Raw genomic sequence first — 18254 nt, 5'->3', positions numbered from 1 at the left:
GTGCATTTATGCTAACGCTAAATACACACACCTAATACTGCACTCAAACATTTATGCTAGTGCTACATTAGCACACCTGATTCTGCACTCAAACATTTATGCTAACGCCACATTCACACACCTAATACTGCACTGATACATTTATGCTAAAGCTACATTTACGCACACATGCAGTTTACTACACTTAAGACTCGCACACCTGTAGTCATATACACACACACACACACACACTGTTCATATGCTTCCACCTGAACTGAGCTGGATTTGACCCGTCTCTCTCTCTCCCTGTGTGCAGGTTGCTGGACTCACATCGGCGATCAGCAGGACTGCCATGAAGACCGTTGCGTGGTGACCACCACGCCCTCGCAGATCCAGAATGGCACCTATCGCTTCTGCTGCTGCAGCACGGACATGTGCAACGTCAACTTCACCGAGGACTTCCCCCCGCCCACGCCCACCAGCGCTCAGCCTGTCTGTGAGTCAGGGGGCGGGGCATGGGGGGGAAGGGGCGGGGCAAGGAGGGAACAGGGGAGGGGCATGGAGGACAGGGGAGGGGCCCGGGGGGATAGAGGAGGGGCATGGAGGGAAGGGGTGGGGCATGGAGGAACAGGGGAGGGGCATGGAGGACAGGGGAGGGCCCCGGGGGGATAGAGGAGGGGCATGGAGGGATGGGGTGGGGCATGGAGAACGGGGGGAAGAGTGAAGGGGCGGGGCACAGAGAGAAGGGGAGGGGCATGGAGGGAAGGGGAGGGGCACGGAGGGAAGGGGCGGGGCGTGGATGACTGGGGATGTGCTTTATAAGACAAGGGGGTCAGTTTTCTGGTTTCACTGTCTGCCATTCTGTCTCTGTCTCTGTCTCTCTTTTCGTTTATTAATCTGGAATGTTTTCCATTTCTGTTTTGTGGCGTCTTGTTTTTCTGGAAAAAGAAGAGAAATCGATGGCAGCGGAGCTGTATTCCATTTTTCGGCTGTGGGCGGGGCGGGGCCGGAGGGGGATCGGTTTTAAAGATGAGAGCGTTTTTCGGGCCCGTGCTGCAGCGCTGCGTCTGATTGGTAATTTAATATTTTGGGAGCGTTTCCTGGAAACGTTTCCCCTCAGGATACTTAATCCCAGCGCGCGCGGGGAGGCTAATTATGGGCGGGAAAGCAGCTCGGCGTGGGACGGGGGGGGGTAAACTCGTCCTCCATCTTGGCGGTGAAAGGGTCTTGTTTGGCGTGTTTTGTGTGGACGGGCGGGGCCGGGCTGGAATGCGCAGGGTCCCCTCACAGACACACAGTGAGGAAGAGGAGGAGGCTCCTGCGTCGCCACAGCCGCGATTCGCCTCTCGCCAGCCATGAACCGTTCTGCAAACAGCAACCAGCCTTAGCCTGCATCTCTCCTTTCAAAAGAAGAGAGAAGGATGGATAGACAGACAGAGAGAGAGAGAGAGAACCTGGAGGCGTCTGCCTGCCTCAAGGCAAAGCAAGCTCTCCTGCTCAGTCTCTCTCTCCCTCTCTCTCCCTCCCTCCCTCTCTCTCCCTCTCTCTCTCTCTATCTCTCTCTCTCTCTCTCACTCTCTCTCTCTCTCCCTCTCTCCCTCTCCCTCTCTCTCTCTCTCTCTCTCTGGGAAGAGGCGCAGGGCGGGTGTACAATGGGAGAGATGAGAGAATAATCGATGCTCAGAGCGGCTGGCTCTCGTCCTCAGTTACAGGACCTGGCAGCGGGAATCGACCCGCGGACGGGCGGAATGTTCCGGGCTGGCAGCGGCGGCGGCGGCGCGGACGCTGAGGCGCGAACGCTGAGGCCTGCCGCGGCTCCAGAGTCGCGCGTGCGGAGCGTAGCAAACGCAGATAATTCGGCAGGATTCTCGCTCACTTTTCATTGTTTTGGCAGCAAAACTGTTGCCAGTGCAGTGATGCACCTCGCGGTCTGGGATAGAACTCTGCCCGTGCCTCTGATTGGCTGAGTGTCCTGACGGCTTATGCGTGATTGGCCAGTGTCGCCCCAGGAGGCGGGGTTTCGTTTGGCAGGGCACCTCCCTCCTGGTCACGTAGCAGGGACTCTGCCAGGTCAGGAAGGTCCTGCGATCTCCCTGCACAAGCTGCTCACCTCTCAGCACGGCTCTGCGGTGAACTGCGCAGCTCTGCTGTGAACTGCGCTGCTCTGTGGTGACCTGCGCAGCTCGGGGGTAAACTGGAGTTGGCTGCACACTCTGCGGAGGACATGAGTTCAGTTCCTCATGGTTAAAAAGATGTGAGTGAATAGTGTTTAAAGGGGAGTGAATGAGAGAGATCAGCAGGGCAGGCTGGGCCGTACCCTCACTGCAGCGGCTGTTACCGGGCAGACAATCCTCAGCCTTCCAGCATCCTGAGCACTGAGCACCACCTGTCTTACCAGGGCATGAATTCACACACACACACACACATACACACGCACGCACACACACACACATACACACGCACACACACACGCACGCACACACACACACGCACGCACACACAGACGCACGCACGCGCGCACACACACTCACACACGCGCACACACACTCACACGCACTCACACTCACACGCACTCACACGCACTCACACTCACACACACACACACGCACTCACGCGCACGCACACACACGCACTCACACTCACACACACACACACGCACTCACGCACGCTCACACGCACACGCACTCACACGCACTCACACTCACACACACACACACGCACTCACGCGCACGCACACACACGCACTCACACTCACACACACACACACGCACTCACGCGCACGCGCACACACACACACACACATATCCAAGCCGCTCATTTCTCCAGGTGAAATGGCCAAATGGTGAGACAGTGTATTGAAGATAAAGATCCTCAGCGCACTGCACCAGATCCAGCTCTGTCCTGTAGCATGCAGCCTCTCTCAGCTCATAACTGCTATTGGGTACCCTGTAGCGCCCATCGACTACCGCCATGATTCTGTTTCCGGGGAAACGTGCCAAGCGACGCTATGCTAAGCGCAGACCAGGCGTCTGGTCCTCTGAGCTCTCTGAAACGCCAGACTGACTCTGCTCTCCAGTCTGCCCCCACTGCCGTCTGACATGCCACTCAAACTGCACCGGCCCCGCCCCCCTGTCTGGGCCCAGCAGAAGCCATTTGGAGCAAAGCTGACCTCATTTATATGCGCTCTGCGTGCCAGAGCTGTGTCTGTCTGCATGCGTGCGTGTGTGTGTGTGTGGCTGTGTGTGTGTGACTGTGTGTGTGTGGCTGTGTGTGTATGTGTGTGTGCGTGTGACTGGGTGTGTGTGTGTGTGGCTGGGTATGTGTGTGTGTGTGTGTGTGTGTGGCTGGGTATGTATGTGTGTGTGCGCATTTGTGTGTGACTGGGTATGTGTGTGTGTGTGTGTGTGTGTGTGCGCCTGTGTGTGTGGCTGGGTATGTATGTGTGCGTGTGACTGGGTGTGTGTGTGTGTGTGTGTGTGTGTACTTGTGTGTACTTGTGTGTGTGTGCCTGCGTGTGTGCATTTGAAAAGCAGTTGAGTACAGTGAGCTCTAACAGGTAAAATACATTCATAAGACAGTTTCTTTTTCTTTTATAATTAAATGGACAAAGGTGTTTTGGCGGGTGTGTTTAGTGCTTGGTGGAGAGTGTTTGGTATTTGGTGGTGTGCGTTGGTGGGGTGTGTGTGGTGTTTGGCTGGGTGTATGTGGTTTTTGGCGGGTGAGTGGTTATAATTGCAGTGGGGTACAGTCGCCCCCCCCCCCCCCCTTTCTAAATGGCAAGCTCCTCCACTCTCACAACCTCCTCATCGCTCTTTACCGGCAGACTTCTTTTATTGTCATCGATTTTCTGGAACTGAGAAACATTATCCTATAATGTGATATTAAATAATTAAATGTGGTTTGTTTTTAAAAAAAAGAAAACCAAAAGTTAAAAAAACCTCCGGAACTTGCGAAGCTTGGATTACAGTGCGCCTCACCCTGAATGCACATAGACTGAGACTTCCAGCTTTCTCTAAACTGTGTGTGTGTGTGTGTGTACGCGTGTGTGCGTCTGTCTGTCTGTGTGAGACTGGGGTAATCAGTGTAGTTCTGGAAGTGTAGCATAGCAGAGTTTCCTCAGTTTAGTTCTGAAAGTTTAGTGTAGCTGAGCTTCCTCGCTGTAGTTCTGGAAGAGTAGCGTAGCTGAGCTTCCTCAGTGTAGTTCTGAAAGTTTAGTGTAGCTGAGCTTCCTTGCTGTAGTTCTGGAAGAGTAGCGTAGCTGAGCTTCCTCAGTTTAGTTCTGAAAGTTTAGTGTAGCTGAGCGTCCTCGCTGTAGTTCTGGAAGTGTAGTGTAGCTTAGCTTCCTCAGTGTAGTTCTGAAAGTTTAGTGTAGCTGAGCTTCTTCGCTGTAGTTCTGGAAGTATAGCGTAGCTTAGCTTCCTCAGTGTAGTTCTGAAAGTGTAGCATAGCTGAGCTTCCTCAGTGTAGTTCTGAAAGTTTAGTGTAGCTGAGCTTCTTCGCTGTAGTTTTGAAAGTGTAGCATAGCTGAGCTTCCTCAGTGAAGTTCTGAAAGTGTAGCGTAGCTGAGCTTCCTCAGTGTAGTTCTGGAAGAGTAGCGTAGCAGTATGTCCATGCTGTAGCCCAGTGGTGAACTCTGACCTGGGCCCTGTCCACGTTCACTGTCTCTCTCTCTTCACCCTGGAGGGACCCCTGAATGACCCCTGGCATTCCGCTCTCTGAAGGGGGGCTTGTCTGGGTTCTGGGGTCAGAGGGTTAAGGGAGTTTTTTTGGGGGGGGGGGTTTAGGGAGTGGGGGCGGGGTCATGGGGTTCTTACTCGTTAGAATTTGACAGGCTGCACTACTGAGAGAAACAGACAGCTGCAGTCTATGTTTCGGGAAATGTACACAAAATACCCACACTAACGCACAGACACACACACAAACACACACCCAGACACACACACACACACACTTACCCCTTCATACACGGAGGCACAGGCACACTGTCACACACACACACACAAGCCCACACTCACACACACAGACACACACACACAGATACTCTCTCACACACACACACACACACACACACACACACACTCACACACAGACACTCTCTCATACACACACACACACACACAGATACTCTCTCACACACACACACACACACTCACACACAGACACTCTCTCACACACACACACACACACACAGATACTCTCTCACACACACACACACACACACACACACACGCACACACACACTCTGTAAGGCCTGTGAGCTGTGTTACTGGCAGGCAGTATTCCCGGACGGGGCCTGATGTCTGCGTCGCTCTTTCTCACGGCGTCCTGGGCGATGGTGAGGAAGTGCGGCGCTCAGGTGTGTGTGGGTGTGTGTGGGTGCAGGTAGGGGCGGGTCCGAAACCCGATAGCCCTGGAGCCCGATGCCGCCCGGGCGGAACGTTCCGGTGCCGCAGTCAGCCGTGAACGCCGCGGCGTGGAGACGAGACGCGCCGTTTCCTGATCCCTCGCCGTCTCTGCTACACAGGAAGCCGTGGCGTGGCCCCTCCCACTCAGGACCATGGCTCCGCCCACCTTCCATTGAAGAGCATTTACTCAGACAGACTAGTCCCGACAGTTGAGTCTGGCTTGGAAAACCGGATTACGTTTATTTGGTATTAGACTGATTATGAGGTAATAGCTGTGAAAGCCTTGTTGTCTTGTGGACAGGAACCGCGCTGTGAGTTTACCTTCACTGGTGTCCGCTGCCCGGACATGTCAGATTAGCCTCCTGTAGCCGTTAGCTGTACAGAGCTTTATTTGTGTAACGGAGTACGCGGAGTGCTCAGTGTCTTATCAGCAGGTCATAATGAAGGCATGTCAGCCATTATGCACGACCCTGTGTGTGTGTGTGTGTGTGTGTGTGTGTGCGCCTGTGTGGGGGTGTGTGTGTCTGTGTGCCTGTGTGTGCGTGTGTGTGCACGTGCCTGTGTGTGTGTGTGTGTGTGTGTGTGCGCGCGCGCACGCGTGTCTGTGTGCCTGTGTGTGTGTGTGTGTGTGCGCCTCTGTGTATGTGTGTGTGTGTATGCTTGTGCGTGTCTGTGGGGGGGGGGGCTGCAGGCGAGGCTGGTGAGAGCAGGTGTGTGTCAGAGACAGAAGGAGAGACGTATATTATCTGGCTGCTTGCGTTTGCATTTTTAGCTTCTCCTGCTCTCTCCCCTCTCCCCTCTCCGCGCTGCTGAGAGAGGAGCTGTCCTGGCGTTCTTACACCCTGTCCCTGACACACCGCCATGCGACAGAGCGAGAGAGTGAACCACGCAAATAAGGAAAAAACAGAGAGAACCTTTTATTGCGCTGTCCTCACTGGTTGCCCGCGACAACGAACATGCAGTGTGGTGTCATGCAGTTTCATCAGTCGCTTTGTCTCCAGTTCAGCGGCATTCCGCCGGTGAGCCCCGCCTCCTGAGTGATTCTTCGCACGTCCTCTTTCTGTCCATCCCGTGTGATTAGGGCCTGTGTGTTTCACTGAGCCAAATAACAGGTGTGTGTGCGTGCGTGCGTGCGTGCGTGTGTGTCTGTGTGCGTGCGTGTGCGTGCGTGTCTGTGTGTGCGTGTGTGTCTGTGTGTGCGTGAGCGTGTGTGTAGTGTGTGTGTGTGTGTGTTTGTGTATAGTATATAGTGTATGTGTGTGTGTGTGTGTGTGTGTGTGTGTGTGTGTGTGTGTGTGTGTGTGTGTGCGTGTGCGTGTGTGTCTGTGTGTGCGTGAGTGTGAGCCTGTGTCTGTGCGTGCGTGCGCGTCTGTGTGTGCGTGTGTGTCTGTGTGTGCGTGTGTGTCTGTGTGTGCGTGAGTGTGAGCCTGTGTCTGTGTGTGTGTGCGTGCGTGCGTGCGTGCGCGTCTGTGTGTGCGTGTGTGTGTGTGTGTCTGTGCACGTGTGTGTGAGCGTGCGTGTGTGTGAATGACCCAGGTAGCATTGTGCCCAATCAGAGCCATCTTAGCTCCACTGCTTTTGCCTGCTTGTCTGCGCTCCATTATTTCTGTCTGCTGATCTCTGGCACGGAGGGCACTGCTCCTGTGGCCGCTGCTCTTCTGCTACGAGGGGGAGGGGATACTGAAACATGATTGGCTGGTTTGCTTCAGCCCCTTAGACGGTACAACAGACTCCCGTCTTAACGCAGCAGCAGAGACGTAGTGAGGTGGAACTGTGACGTGCAGCAGGGAGGCGGAGCTTTGTGTGGGTCTGCGTGCCTCAGAGTTAGCGTGCCTCAGAGTTAGCATGGCTCAGAGTTAGCGTTACTCAGAGTTAGCGTGGCTGAGAGTTAGCGTGCCTCAGAGTTAGCGTTACTCAAAGCTAGCGTGCCTCAGAGTTAGCGTGGCTCAGAGCTAGCGTGCCTCAGAGTTAGCGTGGCTCAGAGCTAGCGTGCCTCAGAGTTAGCGTGGCTCAGAGCTAGCCTGCCTCAGAGTTAGCGTTCCTCAGAGTTAGCGTTACTCAAAGCTAGCGTGCCTCAGAGTTAGCGTGGCTCAGAGCTAGCGTGCCTCAGAGTTAGCGTGGCTCAGAGCTAGCGTGCCTCAGAGTTAGCGTGGCTCAGAGCTAGCGTGCCTCAGAGTTAGCGTGGCTCAGAGCTAGCGTGCCTCAGAGCTGGCCTGCCTCAGAGTTAGCCTGCCTCAGAGCTAGCGTTCCTCAGAGCTAGCCTTACTCAGAGCTGGCCTGCCTCAGAGCTAGCGTGCCTCAGAGCTAGCCTGCCTCAGAGCTAGCCTGCCTCAGAGCTAGCGTGCCTCAGAGCTAGCGTTACTCAGAGCTAGTCTGCCTCAGAGCTAGCGTGCCTCAGAGCTAGCGCACGTGCGGAAGTCTCAACAGAGCGTGTGCAGCAGCAGGTTGGCCGTGGTTTGAGAGGCAGGTTGACCCTGGCCTTGAGCAGCTGGGGTTATTGTGAGATGAAATATTTCTGGAGGGAGGAGGACAGGGGGAGAGGGAGAGAATGAGAATGAGAGAGAGAGAGGGAGAGGGAAAGAGATGGAAATGGAGAAGATTGGGTAAAGGTAGACGAGTGTCTTAAATTCCTCTGTTAAATTTAGCATGTGCGCCTCCGCAGCCCTCTTAGCGATGTCGACCAAAACAAGCGAAACCGTTTAGCTTGCTGTTTTGTGCATTCCCAGAAATAGATTTATTTCAGTTCGGCACAAATGATTATTTTATGCACGGAATGGTGTTATGGTGAAAATACAGTACCCTGGAATTAAAAATAAATGATGGTCTGGATCCACCGTCCCCCAGTGAACGGGGGCTGCAGTAGGGCTTTGCTCTGCAGGCACAGTTCTCCCAAACCTGGGGCCTGGTGGTAAGATGACCTCCAGGAGCATGCACATTGGGCGTAAGTACAAAGTGGAGAAAAATCTGCTCAAGCTGATTTCACATTGGCTGTAAATAAGCCGGAAGAGGAAGTGTGCGGGCGATCTTAACCCATACAGAAATTAGGCTGAAATCGAGTGGGAATTGGATAAGAACGCCAGGCTCGGTTTTCCTGAACCAGTTCCTTGATGGGATCTGCTGACAGGGCTGGACCTGCCCCCGTCCTGCCAAGAGCTGAGGCCAGAACAACCCCCCCTGCCCCCCATGCCCCCCATGCCCCCCAATCCCCCCCCCCCCCACCAGCTGGCCCTGAGGCTTCCTGCACTGCCCCCCCATTAAGCGCTTACAGCCACAAGACCGCTGTAATAAAATACAATTAAACTGAGCCACAGTGCAGCGCAGCCTCGCACAAGCAGAGCTACAGCTGTGATTGGGTCATTCGCACTGGTGCACAGCTCAGACTGCAGCTCTGATTGGGTCATTCTCACCGGTGCACAGCTCAGACTGCAGCTCTGATTGGGTCATCCTCACTGGTGCACAGCTCAGACTGCAGCTCTGATTGGGTCATTCTCACTGGTGCACAGCTCAGACTGCAGCTCTGATTGGGTCATTGGCACCGGTGCACAGCTCTGATTGGGTCATTGGCACCGGTGCACAGCTCAGACTGCAGCTCTGATTGGGTCATTCTCACTGGTGCACAGCTCAGACTGCAGCTCTGATTGGGTCATCCTCACCGGTGCACAGCTCAGACTGCAGCTCTGATTGGGTCATCCTCACTGGTGCACAGCTCAGACTGCAGCTGTGATTGGGTCATCCTCACTGGTGCACAGCTCAGACTGCAGCTCTGATTGGGTCATCCTCACTGGTGCACAGCTCAGACTGCAGCTCTGATTGGGTCATTCTCACTGGTGCACAGCTCAGACTGCAGCTCTGATTGGGTCATTGGCACTGGTGCACAGCTCAGACTGCAGCTCTGATTGGGTCATTCTCACTGGTGCACAGCTCAGACTGCAGCTCTGATTGGGTCATTGGCACTGGTGCACAGCTCAGACTGCAGCTCTGATTGGGTCATTCTCACTGGTGCACAGCTCAGACTGCAGCTCTGATTGGGTCATTGGCACCGGTGCACAGCTCAGACTGCAGCTCTGATTGGGTCATTCGATCTGGCGCTCCACAGCAGATGGCCCGGCAACAGTGACGCCATGGTTACGGACTCAAGTCAGCAAACCTAACCTTTGAGACCGGCCCGTATGGGCATGGCTGTGTGCCCAGAGCGGAGGGGCTGTGTGCCCTGTGTGCCCTGCGTCAGCTTCACCAGCCCCTGTGTGCCCTGCGTCAGCTTCACCAGGCTCTGGCACTGCTGTGCTGTCTCACAGCGGGTGGCGTGTGGTGACGTGTGTGGTGACGTGAGGGAGAGACGTTTTCCCCGTTAGTCCTGAGTTTTCTGAGAAACGCCACGCCCACAGGGGCAGGGGGCGGGGGGGGGGTCTGGGGGGGGTGCTGGGGGGTCTGGGAGAGTTTGGCAGTGAAGCACAAAGTTGCCTCTTACAGACCGAGGAGCACCACTGACACAAAGCCCAGAATCACAGACAAAATGTCCGCCCTGCACCCTTCAGGATGAGTCTGAAACCCAAGGATTTTGTGTTGTTTCCAATATGTGGTTTTTTGTCACTGATGTCTAGACATTGGCGATATTTACTTTGGTGGATTTCATGATGATGCTTTCATACCGAAGTTTGAATGGAAATGGAGAGAGGGAGAGAGAGGGAGAGAGAGAGAGAGAGAGAGACGGGAGAGAGAGAGAGAGAGAGAGAGAGAGAGAGAGACGGGGGTGTATTACTGTATTTAGTCGATTCTCGCCATTGTGCTGTTGTACTTTGTTAGTGTTCAGTCCTCAGGGCCAGAGGCACGCGTGTTGACTGTGGCGGTAGTGGCGACTGGCAGGGCTTGAGTTTGGAAGGGAGGTGGGGGTGGGTGGGTGGGTGTGTGTGTGGGGGGGGGGGGGTCAGTGTTTGGCATGGCGCTGAGGGAGCAGCTTGTTTCCCACGGCGATGGCTGCTGGCACGTCTGTTAGCCCTGTTCGAGGAGGAGGTGAAACGCAGTGTGGATTAGCGAGAAGTGATCCTACTGCTCCTCCAGCTATTGCACCTCCTCCTCCACCTCCTGCTTACACCTCCTCACCCTCCTGAGTATACTTCCTCCTCCACCTACTGCTTATACCTCCTCAACCTCCTGATTATACTTCCTCCTCCCCCTCCACCTCCTGCTTACACCTCCTCACCCTCCTGAGTATACTTCCTCCTCCACCTACTGCTTATACCTCCACAACCTCCTGATTATACTTCCTCCTGCACCTCCTGATTATACCTCCACCTCTGTCTGCTCCAGCATACACCTCCCCCTCCACCTCCAGCTTACACCCACTCAACCTCCTAATGATACTTCCTCCTACACCTCCTGATTATACCTCCACCTCTGTCTGGTCCAGCATACACCTCCCCCTCCACCTCCAGCTTACACCCACTCAACCTCCTAATGATACTTCCTCCTACACCTCCTGATTATACCTCCACCTCTGCCTTCTCCAGCTTATAGCACCTCCATCTCCTCCACCTCTAGTTTACACCTCATCCTCCACCTCTTGCAGCACCTGAGACGGGGACACGGCTGCCTCTTCTCTCTGAGTAGAGAGCGCGGGTCGCTTGGACTGGGAGGTTTTTTTGTCTGTAAAATAAATGAATGTGTGAGATAGTGTTCCTGTTCTTTTGAGGCAGAGCAGAGAGAGAGCGAGAGAGAGGAGAGAGAGAGAGCAGAAACAGACAGAGGAGAGCGAGCGAGAGAGGAGAGAGAGAGAGCAGAAACAGACAGAGGAGAGAGAGAGCAGAAACAGACAGGAGAGAGAGAGAGAGCAGAAACAGACAGAGGAGAGAGAGCAGAAACAGACAGAGGAGAGAGAGCGAGAGAGAGGAGAGAGAGAGGCAGAACAGAGAGAGAGAGAGAGCAGAAACAGACAGAGGAGAGAGAGCGAGAGAAAGAGAGAGAGAGAGAGAGCAGAAACAGACAGAGGAGAGAGAGAGAGCAGAAACAGACAGAGGAGAGAGAGAGAGAGCAGAAACAGACAGATTGTGAAGAACGAGAGGAGAAATGAGAGGAGAAATGAGTCGGGGAGGAGGAGCTGAGGTGGCCCTGAAGTGGAGGAGGAGGCGCAGGGAGAGACCGGGGGGAGGGGGGGTTTGAGGGGGAGGGTTAGGGGGGTGGAGCAGACACACTGCCTCCAGGCGACATGGTTCTGGCTCCAGGACATGTAAACACTTCAGCTGCTGTGAGCGTGTGTGTGTCTGTCTGTGTGTGTGTGTGTGTGTGTGTGTGTCTGTCTCTGTGTGTGTGTGCGCGTGTGTGTGTGTGTGTGTGTGTGTTATGTTTGCGTGTGTTTTTTGTGTGTGTGTCTGTCTGTGTGTGTGTGTGTGTTTGTTTGTTTCTGTGCGTCTGTATTTGTGTGTGCATGTGTGCGTGTGCGTGCGTATGTGTGTGTGTTTGCGTGCGAAGGAGGGGGAGTAGCTGCAGGGGAAATGGATGCCGTCAGTCACGTACAGCTCTGGCAGCAGAAACTGCTGCTGGTGTTTCTGAGCTGTGTGTGTGTGTGTGTGTGTGTGTGTAGGCAGGCTGCTCCTGTCTTGTAGCTGTGTGTGTGTGCAGGCTGCTCCTGTCCTGTAGCTGTGTGTGTGTGCAGGCTGCTCCTGTCCTGTAGCTGTGTGTGTGTGTGCAGGCTGCTCCTGTCCTGTAGCTGTGTGTGTGTGTGTGTGTGTGTGTGTGCAGGGATTAGGCAGCTCCTGTCCTGTAGCTGTTTCTACACTTTTACTGCTTTCAATCGATGTCCTGTAGCAGTGCTTTATATGTGTGGAAAGCACTTTAAATAAGATGTGTTGTTTTTATGGGAGGCATTGCCAGCTCGTTGTAGCAGTTTAGAATAGCGTTTCATTTTCTGCTTCTGTGCTCATAAATTCCAAACTCCTGAAGTCTCAGAAAATAAATAAATAAATAAAAAAGGTTTACGGATCATTTGTGGAGGGCTGCAGCAGAAGCCCGTATTCTAACTGATCGCAGGTTCGGCTGAACGTTAACGTCCTTTTTATTAAAGATTTGAGCGTTCTTCCTGAACACGTAAGATACTGTAGGTGCCTGAAACGTGGGACGCAGATACCTCATCCTGCTCAGCCCTTTCACCCACTGCCACGCGTGGCCTTGCTGTCGGGTTTTCAGAAGCGGCGCCGTTTCTGTAAAACGCATCAGTGTTTACGGCGTAAACATGGAACATTAACTAAATTGCTCTTCAGAGAATCCTTCCTGGAAATGATCAAAATACAGTTGCTACTCTGTAAACATCGCGGCTGTAAGCCAATCAGTGTGTAGCGTTTTCGCGGAACTCGTGTAATTATAATGTAACAATGATTGCCGGTTATTTTTTTCGCCGCGGTATGGAAGTATTTTTAATTTAATTCCGCGCGGCGGACGCTCGCTGGTTTTTTGTGTTGCGTACGTCGTGTTCACCAATTATTCCACACAGCTCCTGGTCCAGGCCATGATACTGTCACGTCTGGACTACTGCAACTCCCTCCTGGCTGGCCTCCCAGCATCAGCCACCAGACCCCTTCAGCTCATCCAGAATGCAGCAGCACGTCTGGTTTACAACCTCCCTCGTGACTCCCACGTCACTCCCCTCCTCATCTCCCTCCACTGGCTACCAGTGCAAGCTCGCATCCGGTTTAAGACACTGGTGCTTGCTTTCCAAGCAGTCATGGGGTCAGCTCCTGGTTATCTGCAGAAGATGATCAGACCCTACAAGCCGGCCAGATCGCTCCGATCGGCTACTACAGGGCGGCTGATTCCTCCCCCTACACGAGCAGCAACAAGGTCTCGACTCTTTGCAGTTCTGGCCCCACGATGGTGGAACGATCTTCCAGTGGAGGTCAGAACAGCAGAGTGTCTGAGCACCTTCAAACGGAAACTCAAGACGCACCTCTTCTCTGTATACCTCTCTCCTCTTCCCTAAACCCTCTCCCATAACTATTTAAAAAAAAAAAAAAAAAAAAAAAAAAAAAAAAAAAAAAAAAAAAGCTAAATACAGCTAAATACCTATAATGTAATGTAATGTAATGTGTTCATCTGAAGGTCGCGGGGTCAGCGCCCGGCCCCCAGGACTGCTGTGTGCTGCTGTGGTTTATCATTGTGATTAATTGCGGAGGTGGTTTTACTGACGTTGGGAGCTGAAGAGCTTTGTGTGCGTGCGTGCGTGCGTGTGTGTGTGTGTGTGTGTGCGTGTGTGTGTGTTCCCTGCTGACCAAGAGTGACCTCTTACTCTCATTGCTGTGACTGCGGCTTTATTTGACACAAGAGGAGCTGAACAAACACACGCAAACACACGCACGCACACACACGCACACACACACACACACATACACACACACACGCATGCACACACACACAAACGCACACACACGCAAACAAGCACGCATGCGCACGCTCGCACACACACGCGCAGACAAGCACGCACACAAACACACACAGGCTGTGTGAAGGCTCAGTTGTTATTCTGTATATAGTGGCTGATCGTGAGATGGGATGGGGGTGGGATGGGGGTGGGCAGGCGGTGGGCACATGGACAAACACATGGAATGTTTGTGAATGCAGCATTCTTTCAGCTTCCTGTGGTGCTTACCGGTACACTCCCCCTCACTTCCTGTTAAACTAGAGAGCAGTCTTCCTGTCTGGGCTTGGCCCTGTTCCTGACCCTGTTAAGGCCAATTCATGGTCCAGACGTAGCACACACGGACCGGACTCCGCTGGGGTCCGCGTGGTCAAAATGACGAAATAGTGGACCTCAGCGTACGTCCGCCTGGGCAGGTCCGCGCGAAGCTCAATTTTTGTGCCCGCGCGTACCTAGCGTACGCGTACCTGTGTCACACAAGTCATGGCTCGGTATGAAACTGTTTCACATAGACATGCATTTCATGTGGCACCGGAAACACGCGGTGATGTCTCTGTGCGGAATACACAAAACAGACATGGAGTCGACGAGAGAGACTGGCTGAAGAGGTGAGAAGGTACAGGCACCTCTACGATTCATCCCAACGGGATTATAAAGATTTTCATAAGAACAACAATTCATGGAGAGAAATAAGCACAGCGCTGGGCAAGGACGAGGCCATGTTGTTTACAGTCTAACTTCTGGCAGAAAAGGAAAACGACGCGCAAAGATTGTGGGAAATGTAGGGCTTGGGTGTGCGGTGGTACGACTGGACTATGAAAGGGCGAATGACTGCGGACTGTCCGTCCGCACAGCGTATGCGCCCTGTACTTAGACTGTGTAAAAGCCTTTGCTCACCCTCTCCCTGCTCTCTCTCCTCTACAGTCCCACGGCCTCTGTACAGGGAGGAGACCATCGTCATCGCCCTGGCGTCCGTCTCCATAGTAGCCATCCTAATTGTGGCGCTGTTCTTCGGCTACCGCATGCTGACAGGTGGGTTGCCGTGGAGGTTATAGATGGAATGTGGGCGGGCCCACACCTTGTCACATGACCTAACCTCAAACTCTGTGTGTGTGTGTGTGTGTGTACGCTCACAGGAGATCGTAAGCAGGGTCTTCACAACATGGACATGATGGAAGCAGCCGCTTCTGAGCCTTCCCTGGACCTGGACAGCCTGAAGCTGCTGGAGGTGAGCCTGGCCTGGTCATTCCCCGTCTGTCTGCCTGTCTGTCTGCCTGTTTCTGTCTGTCTGTGTCTGTCTGTCTCCCCATCTGTCTGCCTGTCTCTCTATCTGTTTCTGTCTGTCTGTTTCTGGCTGCCTGTCTGTCTGCCTGTCTCTCTATCTGTTTCTGTCTGTCTGTTTCTGTCTGCCTGTCTGTCTGTCTGTCTCCCTGTCTGTCTGTCTACCTGTCTCTCTATCTGTTTCTGTCTGCCTGTCTCTCTATCTGTTTCTGTCTGTCTGTCTCTCTGTCTGTCTGTCTGGTAGTCATGTCTGGTAGTCATGTTTGGTCTCGTTTTCTGTGTCTGTGAACGTGTTTCCCACCGCGTCTAAGCCCCGCCTTTCTCTCCCTCCCTCCCAGCTGATTGGCCGCGGGCGCTACGGCTCTGTGTACAAGGGCTCCCTGGACGAGCGGCCCGTGGCGGTCAAGGTGTTCACCTACGCCAACCGGCAGAACTTTGTGAACGAGCGCGCCATCTACCGGCTCCCCCTGCTGGAGCACGACAACATCGCGCGCTTCATCGTGGGCGACGAGCGCGTGACGTCTGACGGGCGCATGGAGTACCTGCTGGTGATGGAGTACTACCCGCACGTGAGTGCCCCGCGCCCGCACACTGCCCCCCGTGCCCGCACACTGCCCCCTGCGCCCGCACACTGCGTCCTGCGCCCGCACACTGCGCCCACACACTGCGCCCGCACACTGCCCCCTGCACCCGCACACTGCGCCCACACACTGCCCCCCGTGCCCGCACACTGCCCCTGCGCCCTCACACTGCCCCCTGCGCCCGCACACTGCGCCCGCACACTGCCCCCTGCGCCCACACACTGCCCCCCGCGCCCGCACACTGCCCCCTGCGCCCACACACTGCACCCGTGCCCGCAAACTGCCCCCCGTGCCCGCACACTGCGTCCTGCGCCCGCACACTGCGTCCTGCACCCGCACACTGCGCCCTGTATATACGTGTACCTTTTAAATGAGAGGAAAAAAAGATCATCTCACTTATGTGTGTGGCTGGAGAAACAGCCAACAGAGCGTCTGACTGACTGACTGACTGGACCTGCTGGCTGAGTGGCTGACTGACTGACTAGTTGGCTGACTGACTGACTGGCTGGCTGACCGATTGACTGAATGACTGACTGACTGACTGGATGGCTGGCTGGCTGGCTGGCTGGCTGACTGACTGACTGGCTGGCTGACTGACTGGCTGGCTGACTGACTGGCTGACTGACTGGCTGACTGGCTGGCTGACTGACTGACTGACTGGCTGACTGACTGGCTGACTGGCTGACTGACTGGCTGGCTGACTGGCTGACTGACTGGCTGGCTGACTGACTGACTGGCTGACTGACTGGCTGACTGACTGACTGACTGACTGGTTGAATGGCTGGTTGGCTGACTGACTGACTGACTGGTTGGTTGACTTACTGACTGACTGACTGACTGACTGGTTGACTGACTGACAGACTGACCATCTGACTGACTGGTTGGTTGACTTACTGACTGGCTGACTGGCTGGCTGACTGACTGACTGACTGGCTGACTGACTGGCTGACTGGCTGACTGACTGGCTGGCTGACTGGCTGACTGGCTGACTGGCTGACTGGCTGGCTGACTGACTGACTGACTGACTGACTGACTGACTGACTGACTGACTGGTTGAATGGCTGGTTGGCTGACTGACTGACTGACTGGTTGGTTGACTTACTGACTGACTGACTGGTTGACTGACTGACAGACTGACCATCTGACTGACTGGTTGGTTGACTTACTGACTGACTGACTGACTGACTGGTTGACTGACTGACAGACTGACCATCTGACTGACTGGCTGGCTGGCTGACTGACTGACTGACTGGCTGACTGACTGACTGACTGACTGGCTGACTGACTGGCTGACTGACTGGCTGACTGACTGACTGACTGACTGACTGGTTGACTGACTGACTAATTGGCTGAATGGCTGGTTGGCTGACAGACAGACTGACTTACTGACTGGCTGACTCATCTGCCTCGCAGTAAGCGTGTTAGAGCACAGCCTGTTCTTTTCTGAAGCTGATTCTATTGGAGAGAGAAGAAGAAAACGCACTTTGCCGAGGGTCATCTCCGCCGCTCCTGTGCAGGAACGATGTTATTATCTGTGTTTTTTTTCCTCTTCTTCTTCGTGAATCGCGGTGTGGTGCCGAACGAGCCGGTGACGGACGTTACCATGGCAACACGAGGGACCGCGGCAGGGGTGGGCGTGTTTTTGTCGTGTGGCATTTACACCTGATTTGTGGAGTCACAGCGTTCCCTTCACCTGCGCCAGCGCTGTGACCTGAAGCTCCTGTTCCGCACTTCTCTCTCCAAAGACTGTTCAGACCTCCCTCACACTCCCTCTCTCCCCTTCTCTCTCTCTCTCTCTCCCACTGTCCGCAGGGCTCTCTCTGTCGGTATCTGAGTGTGCAGACGGGGGACTGGGCGAGCTGCTGTAGGCTGGCCCACTCTGTCACCAGGGGCCTGGCGTACCTGCACACCGAGCTGCTGAGAGGAGGTCAGAGCGCCGCTCAACGCTCACGCACCTCAACACACACACCTCAACACACACATGTGAATACATGCACCTCAACACTAGTACACCTCAACACACACACCTCAACGCTGGCACACCTCAACACACACCTTGACGCTCACGCAGCTGAACACACACCTGAACACTGGCGCCCCTCAACGCTCACGCACCTCAACACACACACCTCAACAGACACGTGAATACATGCACCTCAACACTAGTACACCTCAACACACACTCCTCAACGCTGGCGCACCTCAACACACACACGTGAATACATGCACCTCAACACTAGTACACCTCAACACACACACCTCAACACACACGCACCTGAACATGCACACCTCAACACTTTCACACCTCAATGCTCAAGCACCTGAGCACACACACCTCAACACACATGCACCTGAGCACACACACCTCAACACACATGCACCTCAACACACACACCTCAACACACATGCACCTGAACGCTTGCACGCCTGAAGAGAGCTGGGGAGAGCTGGTCTGCAGCCGCGTGCTCCTCTGAGCGAGGCTGATGTGCACATCTGGGTCAGACGCCGTGTCCATTTTTAATGAGGCGTCGCTGCGCTAGTCGCCGCCGCCCGCGTGTCCGCCGCATGCATCAGAGTACCGCCGCGGACGGGAGGGCAGCGGGC

General features: G+C 54.4%; 1 protein-coding gene across 1 annotated transcript in view; it reads left to right on the top strand.

The window, feature by feature from the left end:
• The window catches only part of LOC135240461 (bone morphogenetic protein receptor type-2-like), a 64147-nt gene that overhangs the window by 35864 nt on the left and 10029 nt on the right, over positions 1–18254 (top strand). The window contains exons 3-7 of the mRNA XM_064309926.1: positions 296–475; positions 14713–14820; positions 14925–15016; positions 15408–15638; positions 17463–17577. Coding sequence (XP_064165996.1) covers positions 296–475; positions 14713–14820; positions 14925–15016; positions 15408–15638; positions 17463–17577 — 726 coding nt within the window. The remainder of the gene's footprint in view (positions 1–295; positions 476–14712; positions 14821–14924; positions 15017–15407; positions 15639–17462; positions 17578–18254) is intronic.

The sequence above is a fragment of the Anguilla rostrata genome, chromosome 15 (genome assembly GCF_018555375.3).
Source record: "Anguilla rostrata isolate EN2019 chromosome 15, ASM1855537v3, whole genome shotgun sequence".
In the NCBI taxonomy this organism is placed as follows: Eukaryota; Metazoa; Chordata; class Actinopteri; order Anguilliformes; family Anguillidae; genus Anguilla; species Anguilla rostrata.
Note: the sequence above shows the minus strand (reverse complement) of the source record. Positions and strands in the feature narration are given on the sequence as shown.